The sequence below is a fragment of the Bombina bombina genome, chromosome 3, assembly GCF_027579735.1.
Source record: "Bombina bombina isolate aBomBom1 chromosome 3, aBomBom1.pri, whole genome shotgun sequence".
NCBI lineage: Eukaryota > Metazoa > Chordata > Amphibia > Anura > Bombinatoridae > Bombina > Bombina bombina.
This window is the reverse complement of record NC_069501.1, coordinates 328,062,996-328,075,555: the sequence shown is the minus strand read 5'-3', so window position 1 is coordinate 328,075,555 and position 12,560 is coordinate 328,062,996. Positions and strand designations below refer to the sequence as shown.

Below are 12,560 nucleotides of genomic sequence, written 5' to 3'. Positions count from 1 at the left end.
GGGCACACCAATCAGTTGCCTCAACAACCTCTTCAATAACCCCCATAGACTTCATGCGCATGAGCTCTTTCTCCACTTGAGGCATGAGCGGGAACGGAATTCTACGAGGAGTAGAAATACTGTACGGGACTGCGTCACTTTTAAGTGCTATACGGACAGGTTTGCAGCTCAGTAGGCCCAACTCGCCAAACATATCTTCAGAGATCTCATTCACTCTGGCCACGAGGCCCAAGTCACAGGCTGCTTTTCTGCTCAATAAACTGTTAACACACTGACCTCGGATCACATGCACCCACATGGTGAACTTTTTTTGTTTGTACTCACAGCTTGCAAGAAATTTCCCCACACAATCAATGCGGCCACCAGGACTATGAACATTTGTAGTAACCTTCGCCAGCTGGGGCTGTCGAGGCAGTTTCATAAATTCAGCAAAAGACATTACAGTGATATCAGCTCCTGTGTCAATCTTAAAATCAACATTGGCTCCCATTACAGTAAAAGTAACTTTCCAATCTTCCTCTGAGCTTGTCCGTTCCACAACAGACCCCACAAAAGACACTTCCTGACCCTCCTGGTCACTGTCCACCTGCATCTCCTTAATGTATTCAGTTTTACACACCACTTCAAAATGGCCTATTCTGTTACATTTTCTGCATCTTTTATCTCTGGCCGGGCATATAGCACTCTGATCATGAGCCCGGTAGCACCGTGTGCATCGGCCATGTTGCGCCCATCCACTTCTAGGCCTTTCCAGTACTTTAGATCTACCGCTCACACTGTGCCTTTCACTAGTAATTTTCCTAGACTGTTGCACTTCATCCACAATACTCTCAGACCTCAGATCAGCACTTTGCTTTTTCACCAGTTCACTCTGGCGGGCCATCCTAATAGCCCCGTCTAACGTTAAATCAGGCTCTAACTGCAGCTTCAGGGAGACTTCAGCATCTGCAATTCCAATAACTATTCTGTCTCTGATTTGCTCTTCTTTAGCAACACCAAACTCACAGAATTCAGCTAATTCATACAGGCTGCGCACAAATGACTCCACAGATTCTCCCACACGCTGATTACGTTTGTGAAAACAAGCTCTCTCATGAATCACATTTCTTTTGGGCACAAAGTGGGCACTGAGTTTATCCATAACTATATCAAAGTTAACTTCGTCCCCTTCTTGGAAAGTAAAAGCATTGAACACTGGCTCTACATCTTTCCCCATAGAATATAAAAGAGAATTAACTTGTACTTCACCACTCTCCTTGTTCAGTTTGGATGCAATCCTGAAGCGCTGAAACCGCTGACGCCATGTGGGCCAAGCTGCAGGCTGAGAAAAGTCAAAAGGCTCAGGTGGGGTAAACTTTGACATCGTCATCATCAGAAACAGAAGCGTAGTCCAGAACTTCTGACACCATGTCATGAGATGCAGGACATATGCAGGACACAGCAATGATGGTACAACTCTATTTTATTACAGAGCATAGCAATACACATCCAGACAGGTTGATTGTACTAAACTAACTGCGACACAGACACCGGACCTAAGCCCCGCCCACATGCTAGTGACATCACATCCTGCTATCATCACAACTTCCATTAACAAAATGTGCACAGTCTTTTTATATTTACACTTTTTGAGTCACCAGCTCCTACTGAGCATGTGCAAGAATTTACAGAATATACGTATATGCATTTGTGATTGGCTGATGGCTGTCACATGATACCGGAGTGGAAATAGGCTTATTTCTGAAATTTGACAGACAAAAATATACAACTCATTTTAAGTTCAGACTAATTGCTATTGCATTGTCTTTTTATCACACATTTGTTGAGTATGCAAATCTACTGCATTTACTGGTCCTTTAACCCCTTCATGCTGGTGGCAAGCTTTTCAACACTTGCTTGTAAAATGAAATCACTTGATTGTTGATGCAATCACACAATTTTAAGTCTGGGATGGGATCATGGGGGACTGCCTACGATGCTAGGCACGTCCCCCAGGCTGATTTCCTATTAAATAAAAGGAGGAGGGTGCATGATGCCAAAAAAGTAGGACATTCCATGCCATCCTAATGGCGTAAAAGCCCAGCTCTGTTAAAACGGCATGGAATGTCCTAACAGTGATTAATTTTTTTTTTTCCATCTTAGTGAATCTATGTGCTAGTTAAAGGGGTAGTAAATGTTAGGAATTATTCAGCATATAATAATTAAGCTTTATTTAAATAGTTACTATATCTGACTCTTTATCATCGCTCTTTGAAGGTTCTTTCTGGCTGCCCTATAACAGGAGATTTTTTATTTACTGCTGATGCTTCAGCCAACCAGATCGCAACTGTCAGCCCTTATTGATTTTATTAGGTTGCAATGCTTATTGCAATTCAATTCACTGGTTTCATTGAAAGACAGTGGAGGAAGACCAGGAGCATGTTAAGAACAATACATTAGGACAGGCTACCTTGCTATTGTTTGTACCACCCTACAGAAGTAAAAAAAATCTTGGGGGCGACCTGGAAAGCCCAGGAGTAATGATTAACATTGTTTAAATGAAAATGTATTAAAATCTTCTCAATGTTTATAATTTAATGTCCCTTTATCTTGAAAGGGATACAGTTTGTAAGTGCCTCTTCTCTTTTATTTTTAACAGGAAAATGGCATCTTGGTGTACATTGTAAATCCAGTGGAGATTTCTGCCATCACCCATTAAATCATGGCTTTGACTTTTTTTATGGCTCAGTTTTTACTTTGGTGAATGATTGTGATGCTTCAGCACCAAGTGAAATGCATACTAGTTTTAAAGAAAAACTGTGGTTTTATGCAGAGATGTTTGCAGTAACACTGATCGCTGCCATAGCCGGACAGCTAAAGATGAAAATAAAAGTTCTATGGTGGGTCATTATTATTTTTGCCTCTCTTGGCATTATTTTTTTTGCCTATTGGAGCACAGCTTACTACTTCTTTCGATACTGGAACTGTATTTTAATGAGAAACTATGAAATCATAGAACAGCCAATGGCTATTGAAACCACAGCCTTGCATATTGTAAGAGAAGCAAAGGATTTCATCACCAGGTAAAATAAAAGTATTTTATGTTACTATCTTATGGTTGAAATATATTCTTTTCTTTATATCGAATAATATGTTTTACTTTTTAGACTTATTTTACTGTACAGCCCCTGCATTCTGTCACTCTAAATCACATACCTCCCAGTGTTCCCCCTTCCTTACAATACCAGACACTTTTTGCACTATTACACCCACCAGAAACTCTTCAAAGCTTTTGTGCTCCCACAGGTTGTCTCCCTTTCCTAATTCCCACCTTTACTTAAAGGAAAACTAAAGTCAAAATTAAACTCATGATTCAGATAGAGCAGGCAATTGTAAACAACTTTTCAATTTGCTCTAATGTTCATTTTAAGAAAAATTGCATTATGGGATTACATTTGATATGTTTGATAGTTTAACACTGACTAAAGGATGGCATGAAAATGCTATAATTATGCAGGATTATGGCAGGTTGTGGCCCGTAACGCAAGATAAGCAATATATTCAGGAGATAAGGGACATTTGTATGCCTTATTTTTTTCTATCTACTACTATATTATAAAAATATGCAGAGCCTCTGGAACAAGGACATTTTCTCAAAAAAATATAAACTTTAACGTTGATTCCAGGACAATTGTTTCTATGAATGAAGAACTTTTGTATTTTGTACTCCTTAAGATTTGGCACTTTAAGCCATGTAATGTTATGGGGTACTGGAAATTCTTAGAAGAATAGAGGTTTATAATAGAAAATGTTTACCTTGAGTGGAGTTAATATGTCAAAGATATATTTTCACCAGCATGTGCAGATTAAAGGTAGCAAATCTCGACAAGCGCTGATTGCCTGTAACTGCTGTTGGGGGAGTTACTAAGTCACACAAATATATATATGCTGCACTGTAATTCTCCCATGACCGCTATATTTTTTGCCTCTGCCTGGGGGGTTCAACCCTGAGGTTCACTTGGGGTGGATGCCAGAAGATCGGCGGGGCATCCCCCTTGAATTTCCCAGGCGGACGCAAAAAAGATAGTGGAGAGGGTGGAATTACAGTGCAGCGTATATCTGTTGAGATTTGCTGCCTGTAATCTGCGCATGCTGGTGATTTTATAATCGCATTCCACACATTCCTTTAGGTGGTAATGCTCCTGGATCCCCCGAAAATAGCAGTTCTATATTGCCTGTCACTGCATTACCTACCTCATACAAAACCCCAAGATCTACAAAGCGCTGATCCTCTTTGATTTTGCAATACAATATGCTGAGTTCAGTGGAGACGTTGCTGGATCATCATCTGCAAATTCTACATATTTATCATGGAGCGATGCTTCGAGAGCTACGGTCCTGCTGTGCCTATGTGAAAATGGCTACCATTGTTGCCTTCCCTACAGTTGTAGCTAATACTCCTAAGGATCCGCATCTATTTGGAGGAATTGATCTTGCTTTTGAGAGGTCTCAATTTGCTCCCAATCCTCTTGTTCAATGTCCGCCAGCTACAGCACTTAGAGAGGACTCTGGGGCTGTAGAGTTGCAGCGATGGGGAAAACCACAATGGTATCATTAGAAATGGTGCTGAAGAAAGAACATCAATAAGCTGTTGGAACCTTCAATGTTCACCTATATGTAGGGCCTTGGTCTCCCAGGTTGGACAGCATTGCTCTCCTGTTTCTACATTGGAATATAGATGTAAGATGGCTCAGACTCTTATGTACTCCTGCAGAGGAATTACCAGAGTAGGAGTGGAGTAAAAAGTAAATGTTGCATGTTAAACAGTGGACAGATGAGATGGCCTTTTATACAAATGCCAATGTTGGGTTATTTGTCATTTTCCACCTAATGCTTTGTAATGATATGTTTTCAACATCTGCAGAAACTCCTAATATTCATAGTATCTACTGATTTGATATATCTACCTCTTGTGAAGTTTGAGCGCCCTACTGCATATTCTTTAGTCTGAATGTAGAGAGCTTTCTTTCCTTTCAGATACATTTTGGCTATCAAGTTTTTTTTTTTTAAGAGCACCTACCATGATTTTTGTATGTAAGTGTGTGGCAATGTACTAGTATACTTCTAATTGCTTATATTGATACAAAGCTCTCTATACTAGTATACGTGATTAAACCTTATGCTTTAATTTATATGACATTCTTTGGGCTCAAACACATATATGAGCTTTTCTATTATGGTTGAGTATCAAAAGCTAACCTTCTCTAGAACATTTTGCAGTTGAACCAGATGTATGTGTTGCAAAGTTAAATGGTATAATTACTATGGTGGCAGAGGTTTGTGCAAGCCTAAAGTTTGTAGTGTTATATGTTCTTCACTGGCTCCTATAATTGAGCTATTTAGTTTTATTATGTTATGAATATAGCTCCTATATGACATTGATCAGATGTTAAGAGAATATATTTGAGGGAAAGGCTTCTCTAGGACAACTCTTAAAAAGTTGCGATTATTTCTGCAATAGTTTGTAATGTGTGAAGTAAAAAATGTCGCCAGTATTTATAATAATTCTAGAGACATTTTTGGGGCAAAACTTTTTTGCGATGTCAAGCGAATGACTGACCCTAGTTTTCTTTCAAAAATTTCATTTTCACTTTATTTATCAATCTTAATTTTAGACACCGGTAAACGGTTTATTGTTTTAATCAAGTGATCGTTTGTAAGAATGTTATTTCTTATATATTAAAGTTATTTTTATTTTGCCCCTTCTTTGGCTCTCTTTCATTGAGGAAGGTTGCCCGTGTTTTGGAGCTGATCTTCATTCTTTTTAATACTTATTTCAATTGCAATTAAATTAATATACTTTTTTATACATTTGTGTATACCTTTTTGTTATTTAATTATTAATATTATTCAGGTTCTGCGCCTTGTTGTGGGCAATTTCTAAACCTAGATACAGCAAGAAAAAGACATATTTCCATTTTCCCTCCAGACAAACAACAATATCGCTCTTTATTTTTCACTCCTCGCAACCTACAAATTGGCGAGATTAAAAACAGTGAATACTGCATGCACCACTTTTCATAAATATATGAGAACTGCAAATATATACGGGCATTTTAAAATGCCAGTAGAGATTAATACAAGAATTAGGCATTTCCAGACAACTTATTCGCATATATTTAAGACTTGCGAATGGTCATGAGTCAATTTGTTTGCACATATGAAAAGTTGCGACTTTATTGGTGCATAACCTTTCATAAATATGGTGATATCATTTGTGAGTTTTTTTCGACAAATGTGAGAATTTTCTTATTCTCGCTTTGATAAATCTTGCCCTTAGTCTCTACCTTTACTTACAATGTCCCAGATTACGAGAGGAGCGCTAAAAGTTAATCAGGGGTTTAGCACGGGTGTTAGTGTGCGTCTGGGTTTTTGCTCGTATTACAAGTTGAAAGTAAATGCAATCTCTTGAGCGCAATTAAGTTAACGCTTGTTGAGAGAGCGTGTCCTGAGAGCTCTGGTTAACTGTTTTGTAAAACAAAAAAGTGTCATAAAATGCGTCAAAATTACATTACAAAGTACATTACACTCATAACACCATCAAAAAAATTATTAAAAAAAAATATTGCACAAAAAAGTTATAAGGGCTCAAAGATATATGAGGTCTTTGGTGTTAGAAAAAAAAAGCAGACAAAGGGCTTTAACATAGCGATATATACATGTCTAAAGATGTATATGTATGTATATATACATATGTGTTTACAGACATATAAACACATAAATGTATGTGTGTGTGTGTATATATATATATATATATATATATATATATATACACACACACATTGGAGCCCTTTGCAGTTAAGTAGATGAAAACAGGTAAAAGCATATTTATGCGGTATTCATTTTTAATAAAGTGTTATACTGTGTATTTACTGTAAATATTTCACATTTCAATGTTCTGCACATAGTAGAATGGTCTATATGTTCTAGCTTTATCTTGGTTCATATTTTACAGTGGTGATTGCTGCAATCAACATTTTATTGACTCTAATATATTACGGCTATTATATTATATTACAGCTTTACCATTTTTCTTTTACACCTATAAGTGCATAGAATCAATTATGTTCATTTCTACGTAGTGTTTGTTAGATCGAAGACTAACTATGCTTGAGAAAAATTGCTTATTATTTACCATATATATCTATATACACTGGATTAATGCTCTGTGTCAGCACATGAGACATTTTAATCCATGGCTATTTAAAAATAAGAGCACCAATCTATGACTGCTGATGGTTTTGTAAGAAAAGGTTAACTGCTGCTCCTACTTTAGTAATATCTTGACCGTATCAGCCTACAGATTTAACCTCTAGTATGGCTGCAGATAATTAAAAAATGGTCCGATTCCTAAGCTTACATTCTTGCTTTTTCAAATAAAGATATCAAAAGAATAAAGAAAATTTGATTCTAGGAGTAAATAAGAAAGTTGCTTAAAATTGCATGTTCTATCTGAATCATGAAAGTTTAATTTTGACCGAACTATCCCTTTAAGGATTTTGCATTCACGTACAAGATGCACATTTCTTTTACTTTTCATTTGCCAGTAAACCTCTATAAACAATCTCAATAAAAAAGATATATTTCTCTTGTTAAGTGTATCCAGTCCACGGATCATCCATTACTTGTGGGATATATTCCCTTCCCAACAGGAAGTTGCAAGAGGATCACCCACAGCAGAGCTGCTATATAGCTCCTCCCCTCACATGTCATATCCAGTCATTCTCTTGCAACCCTCAACATAGATGGAGGTCGTGAGAGGACTGTGGTGTTTTATACTTAGTTTATTTCTTCAATCAAAAGTTTGTTATTTTTAAATGGCACCGGAGTGTGCTGTTTTTTCTCAGGCAGTATTTGGAAGAAGAATCTGCCTGCGTTTTCTATGATCTTAGCAGAAGTAACTAAGATCCACTTGCTGTTCTCACACATTCTGAGGAGTGAGGTAACTTCAGAAAGGGAATGGCGTGCAGGTTTTCCTGCAACTAAGGTATGTGCAGTAAAATATTTTTCTAAGGAATGGAATTGACTAAGAAAATGCTGCTGATACCGAAGTAATGTAAGTAAAGCCTTAAATGCAGTGAAAGCGACTGGTATCAGGCTTATTAATAGAAATATATGGCGTGCAGGTTTTCCTGCAACTAAGGTATGTGCAGTAAAATATTTTTCTAAGGAATGGAATTGACTAAGAAAATGCTGCTGATACCGAAGTAATGTAAGTAAAGCCTTAAATGCAGTGAAAGCGACTGGTATCAGGCTTATTAATAGAGATATATACTCTTTAAAAAATGTGTTTTAAAACGTTTGCTGGCATGTTTAATCGTTTTTTAACGTACATTTGGTGATAAAACTTATTGGGGCATAATTTTTCCACATAGCTGGCTTAATTTCTGCATAGAAACAGTTAACTGTGTCTTCCCACTGTTGTAATATGAGTGGGAGGGGCCTATTTTAGCGCTTTTTTGCGCAGTAAAAATTCAGACTCAGACTTCCTGCTTCTTCCTGCATGATCCAGGACTTCTCTAGAGGGCTCAAAAGGCTTCAAAAGTCATATTGAGGGAGGTAATCAGTCACAGCAGAGCTGTGACAGTGTGTTTGACTGTTTTAAAAAACGTTTTTCTCTATTGTTTATCCGTTTTGGGTGTTAAGGGGTTAATCATCCATTTGCAAGTGGGTGCAATGCTCTGCTAACTTAATACATCTACTGTGAAAATTTGGTTGGTATAACTGCTTTGGTTCATTGTTATTTCAACTTGAGACAGGTTTTGTGCTTCTTAAAGGCGCAGTAGCGTTTTTTATATTGCTTGTAAACTTATTGTGAAGTGTTTTTCAAGCTTGCCAGTCTTATTGCTAGTCTGTTTAAACATGTCTGACATAGATGAATCTACTTGTTCATTATGTTTGAAAGCCAGTGTGGAGCCCCATAGAAATATGTGTACTAAATGTATTGATTTCACTTTAAATAATAAAGGTCAGTCTTTATCTATAAAAGAATTATCACCAGACGACGAGGGGGAAGTTATGCCGACTAACTCTCCTCACGTGTCAGTACCTTCGCCTCCCGCTCAGGGGGCGCATGCTATTATGGCGCTAAGTACATCAGAGACGCCCATAGCAATTACTTTACAGGACATGGCTACAATCATGAATAATACCCTGTCAGAAGTATTATCTAGATTGCCAGAATTGAGAGGCAAGCGCGATAGCTCTGGGATTAGGAGAGATGCAGAACGCGCTGGTGCTGTAAGAGCCATGTCTGATACTGCGTCACAGTTTGCAGAACATGAGGACGGAGAGCTTCATTCTGTGGGTGACGGATCTGATCCGGGGAAACCTGATTCAGAGATCTCTAATTTTAAATTTAAGCTTGAGAACCTCCGTGTATTGCTTGGGGAGGTTTTAGCTGCTCTGAACGACTGTAACACAGTTGCAATTCCAGAGAAATTGTGTAGGCTGGATAGATACTATGCGGTGCCGGTGTGTACTGATGTTTTCCCTATACCTAAAAGGCTTACAGAAATTATTAGCAAGGATTGGGATAGACCCGGTGTGCCCTTTTCCCCACCTCCTATATTTAGAAAAATGTTTCCAATAGACGCCACTACACGGGACTTATGGCAGACGGTCCCTAAGGTGGAGGGAGCAGTTTCTACTTTAGAAAAGCGTACCACTATCCCGGTTGAGGATAGTTGTGCTTTTTCGGATCCAATGGATAAAAAATTAGAAGGTTACCTTAAGAAAATGTTTGTTCAACAAGGTTTTATCCTGCAGCCCCTTGCATGCATTGCGCCTGTCACTGCTGCTGCAGCATTCTGGTTTGAGTCTCTGGAAGAGGCCATTCACACAGCTCCATTGGATGAAATTATGGACAAGCTTAAATCACTTAAGCTAGCTAACTCATTTGTTTCTGATGCCATTGTACATTTGACTAAACTAACGGCTAAGAACTCTGGATTCGCCATCCAGGAGCGGAGGGCGCTATGGCTTAAATCCTGGTCAGCTGATGTGACTTCTAAATCTAAATTACTTAATATTCCTTTCAAGGGGCAGACCTTATTCGGGCCCGGCTTGAAGGAAATTATTGCTGACATTACTGGAGGTAAGGGGCATACCCTTCCTCAGGACAGGGCCAAATCAAAGGCCAAACAGTCTAAATTTCGTTTCTTTTAAAATTTCAAGGCAGGAGCAGCATCAACTTCCTCCGCTCCAAAACAGGAAGGAACTGTTGCTCATTTCAGACAGGCCTGGAAACCTAACCAGTCCTGGAACAAGGGCAAGCAGGCCAGAAAACCTGCTGCTGCCCCCAAGACAGCATGAAGGAATGGCCCCCTATCCGGAAACGGATCTAGTGGGGGGTAGACTTTCTCTCTTCGCCCAGGCGTGGGCAAGAGATGTCCAGGATCCCTGGGCGTTGGAGATCATATCTCAGGGATATCTTCTGGACTTCAAGGCTTCTCCTCCTCAAGGGAGATTTCATCTTTCAAGGTTATCAGAAAACCAGATAAAGAAAGAGGCATTCCTACGCTGTGTACAAGACCTCCTAGTAATGGGGGTGATCCACCCAGTTCTGCGGACGGAACAAGGACAGGGATTTTATTCAAATCTGTTCGTGGTTCCCAAGAAAGAGGGTACCTTCAGAACAATTTTAGACCTAAAGATCTTAAACAAATTCCTAAGAGTTCCATCATTCAAAATGGAAACTATTCGGACCATCCTGCCCATGATCCAAGAGGGTCAGTACATGACCACAGTGGACTTAAAGGATGCCTACCTTCACATACCGATTCACAAAGATCATCATCGGTTCCTAAGATTTGCCTTTCTAGACAGGCATTACCAATTTGTAGCTCTCCCCTTAGGGTTGGCTACGGCCCCGAGAATCTTTACAAAGGTTCTGGGCTCACTTCTCGCGGTTCTAATACCGCGAGGCATAGCGGTGGCTCCGTATCTAGACGACATCCTGATACAGGCGTCAAGCTTTCAAATTGCCAAGTCTCATACAGAGATAGTTCTGGCATTTCTGAGGTCGCATGGGTGGAAAGTGAACATGGAAAAGAGTTCTCTATCACCACTCACAAGAGTCTCCTTCCTAGGGACTCTGATAGATTCTGTAGAAATGAAAATTTACCTGACGGAGGGGGGTTATCAAAACTTTTAAATGCTTGCCGTGTCCTTCACTCCGTTCCACGCCCGTCAGTGGCTCAGTTCATGGAAGTAATCGGCTTAATGGTAGCGGCAATGGACATAGTGCCATTTGCGCACCTGCATCTCAGACCGCTGCAATTGTGCATGCTAGGTCAGTGGAATGGGGATTACTCAGATTTGTCCCCCCGACTAAATCTGGATCAAGAGACCAGAGATTCTCTTCTCTGGTGGCTATCTCGGGTCCATCTGTCCAAGGGTATGACCTTTCGCAGGCCAGATTGGACGATTGTAACAACAGATGCAAGCCTTCTAGGCTGGGGCGCAGTCTGGAATTCCCTGAAGGCTCAGGGATCGTGGACTCAGGAGGAGAAACTCCTCCCAATAAATATTCTGGAGTTAAGAGCAATATTCAATGCTCTTCTAGCTTGGCCTCAGTTAGCAACACTGAGGTTCATCAGATTTCAGTCGGACAACATCACGACTGTGGCTTACATCAACCATCAAGGGGGAACCAGGAGCTCCCTAGCGTTGTTAGAAGTCTCCAAGATAATTCGCTGGGCAGAGTCTCACTCTTGCCACTTGTCAGCGATCCACATCCCAGGCGTGGAGAACTGGGAGGCGGACTTTCTAAGTCGTCAGACTTTTCATCCGGGGGAGTGGGAACTCCATCCGGAGGTGTTTGCTCAACTGGTCCATCGTTGGGGCAAACCAGAGTTGGATCTCATGGCATCTCGCCAGAACGCCAAACTTCCTCGTTACGGATCCAGGTCCAGGGACCCGGGAGCAATGCTGATAGATGCTCTAGCAGCTCCTTGGTTCTTCAACATGGCTTATGTGTTTCCACCGTTTCCTCTGCTGCCTCGACTGATTGCCAAGGTCAAACAGGAGAGAGCATCGGTGATTCTGATAGCGCCTGCGTGGCCACGCAGGACCTGGTATGCAGACCTAGTGGACATGTCGTCCTGTCCACCATGGACTCTACCCCTGAGACAAGACCTTCTAATACAAGGTCCTTTCAATCATCCAAATCTAATTTCTCTGAGACTGACTGCATGGAGATTGAACGCTTGATCCTATCAAAGCGTGGCTTCTCTGAGTCAGTTATTGATACCTTAATACAGGCACGAAAGCCTGTTACCAGGAAAATCTACCATAAGATATGGCGTAAATACCTGTATTGGTGCGAATCCAAAGGTTACTCATGGAGTAAGGTTAGGATTCCTAGGATATTGTCTTTTCTCCAAGAGGGTTTGGAAAAAGGCTTATCTGCTAGTTCGTTAAAGGGACAGATTTCTGCTCTGTCTATTCTTTTGCACAAGCGTCTGGCAGAAGTTCCAGACGTCCAGGCTTTTTGTCAGGCTTTGGCTAGGATTAAGCCT

General features: G+C 40.2%; 1 protein-coding gene across 1 annotated transcript in view; it reads left to right on the top strand.

Moving 5' to 3' along the window:
• LOC128653253 (arylsulfatase D) overlaps positions 1–12,560 on the top strand; it is a 290,960-nt gene that overhangs the window by 60,756 nt on the left and 217,644 nt on the right. The window contains exon 5 of the mRNA XM_053706442.1: positions 2,639–3,062. Within this exon, the coding sequence (XP_053562417.1) occupies positions 2,639–3,062 (424 nt within the window). The remainder of the gene's footprint in view (positions 1–2,638; positions 3,063–12,560) is intronic.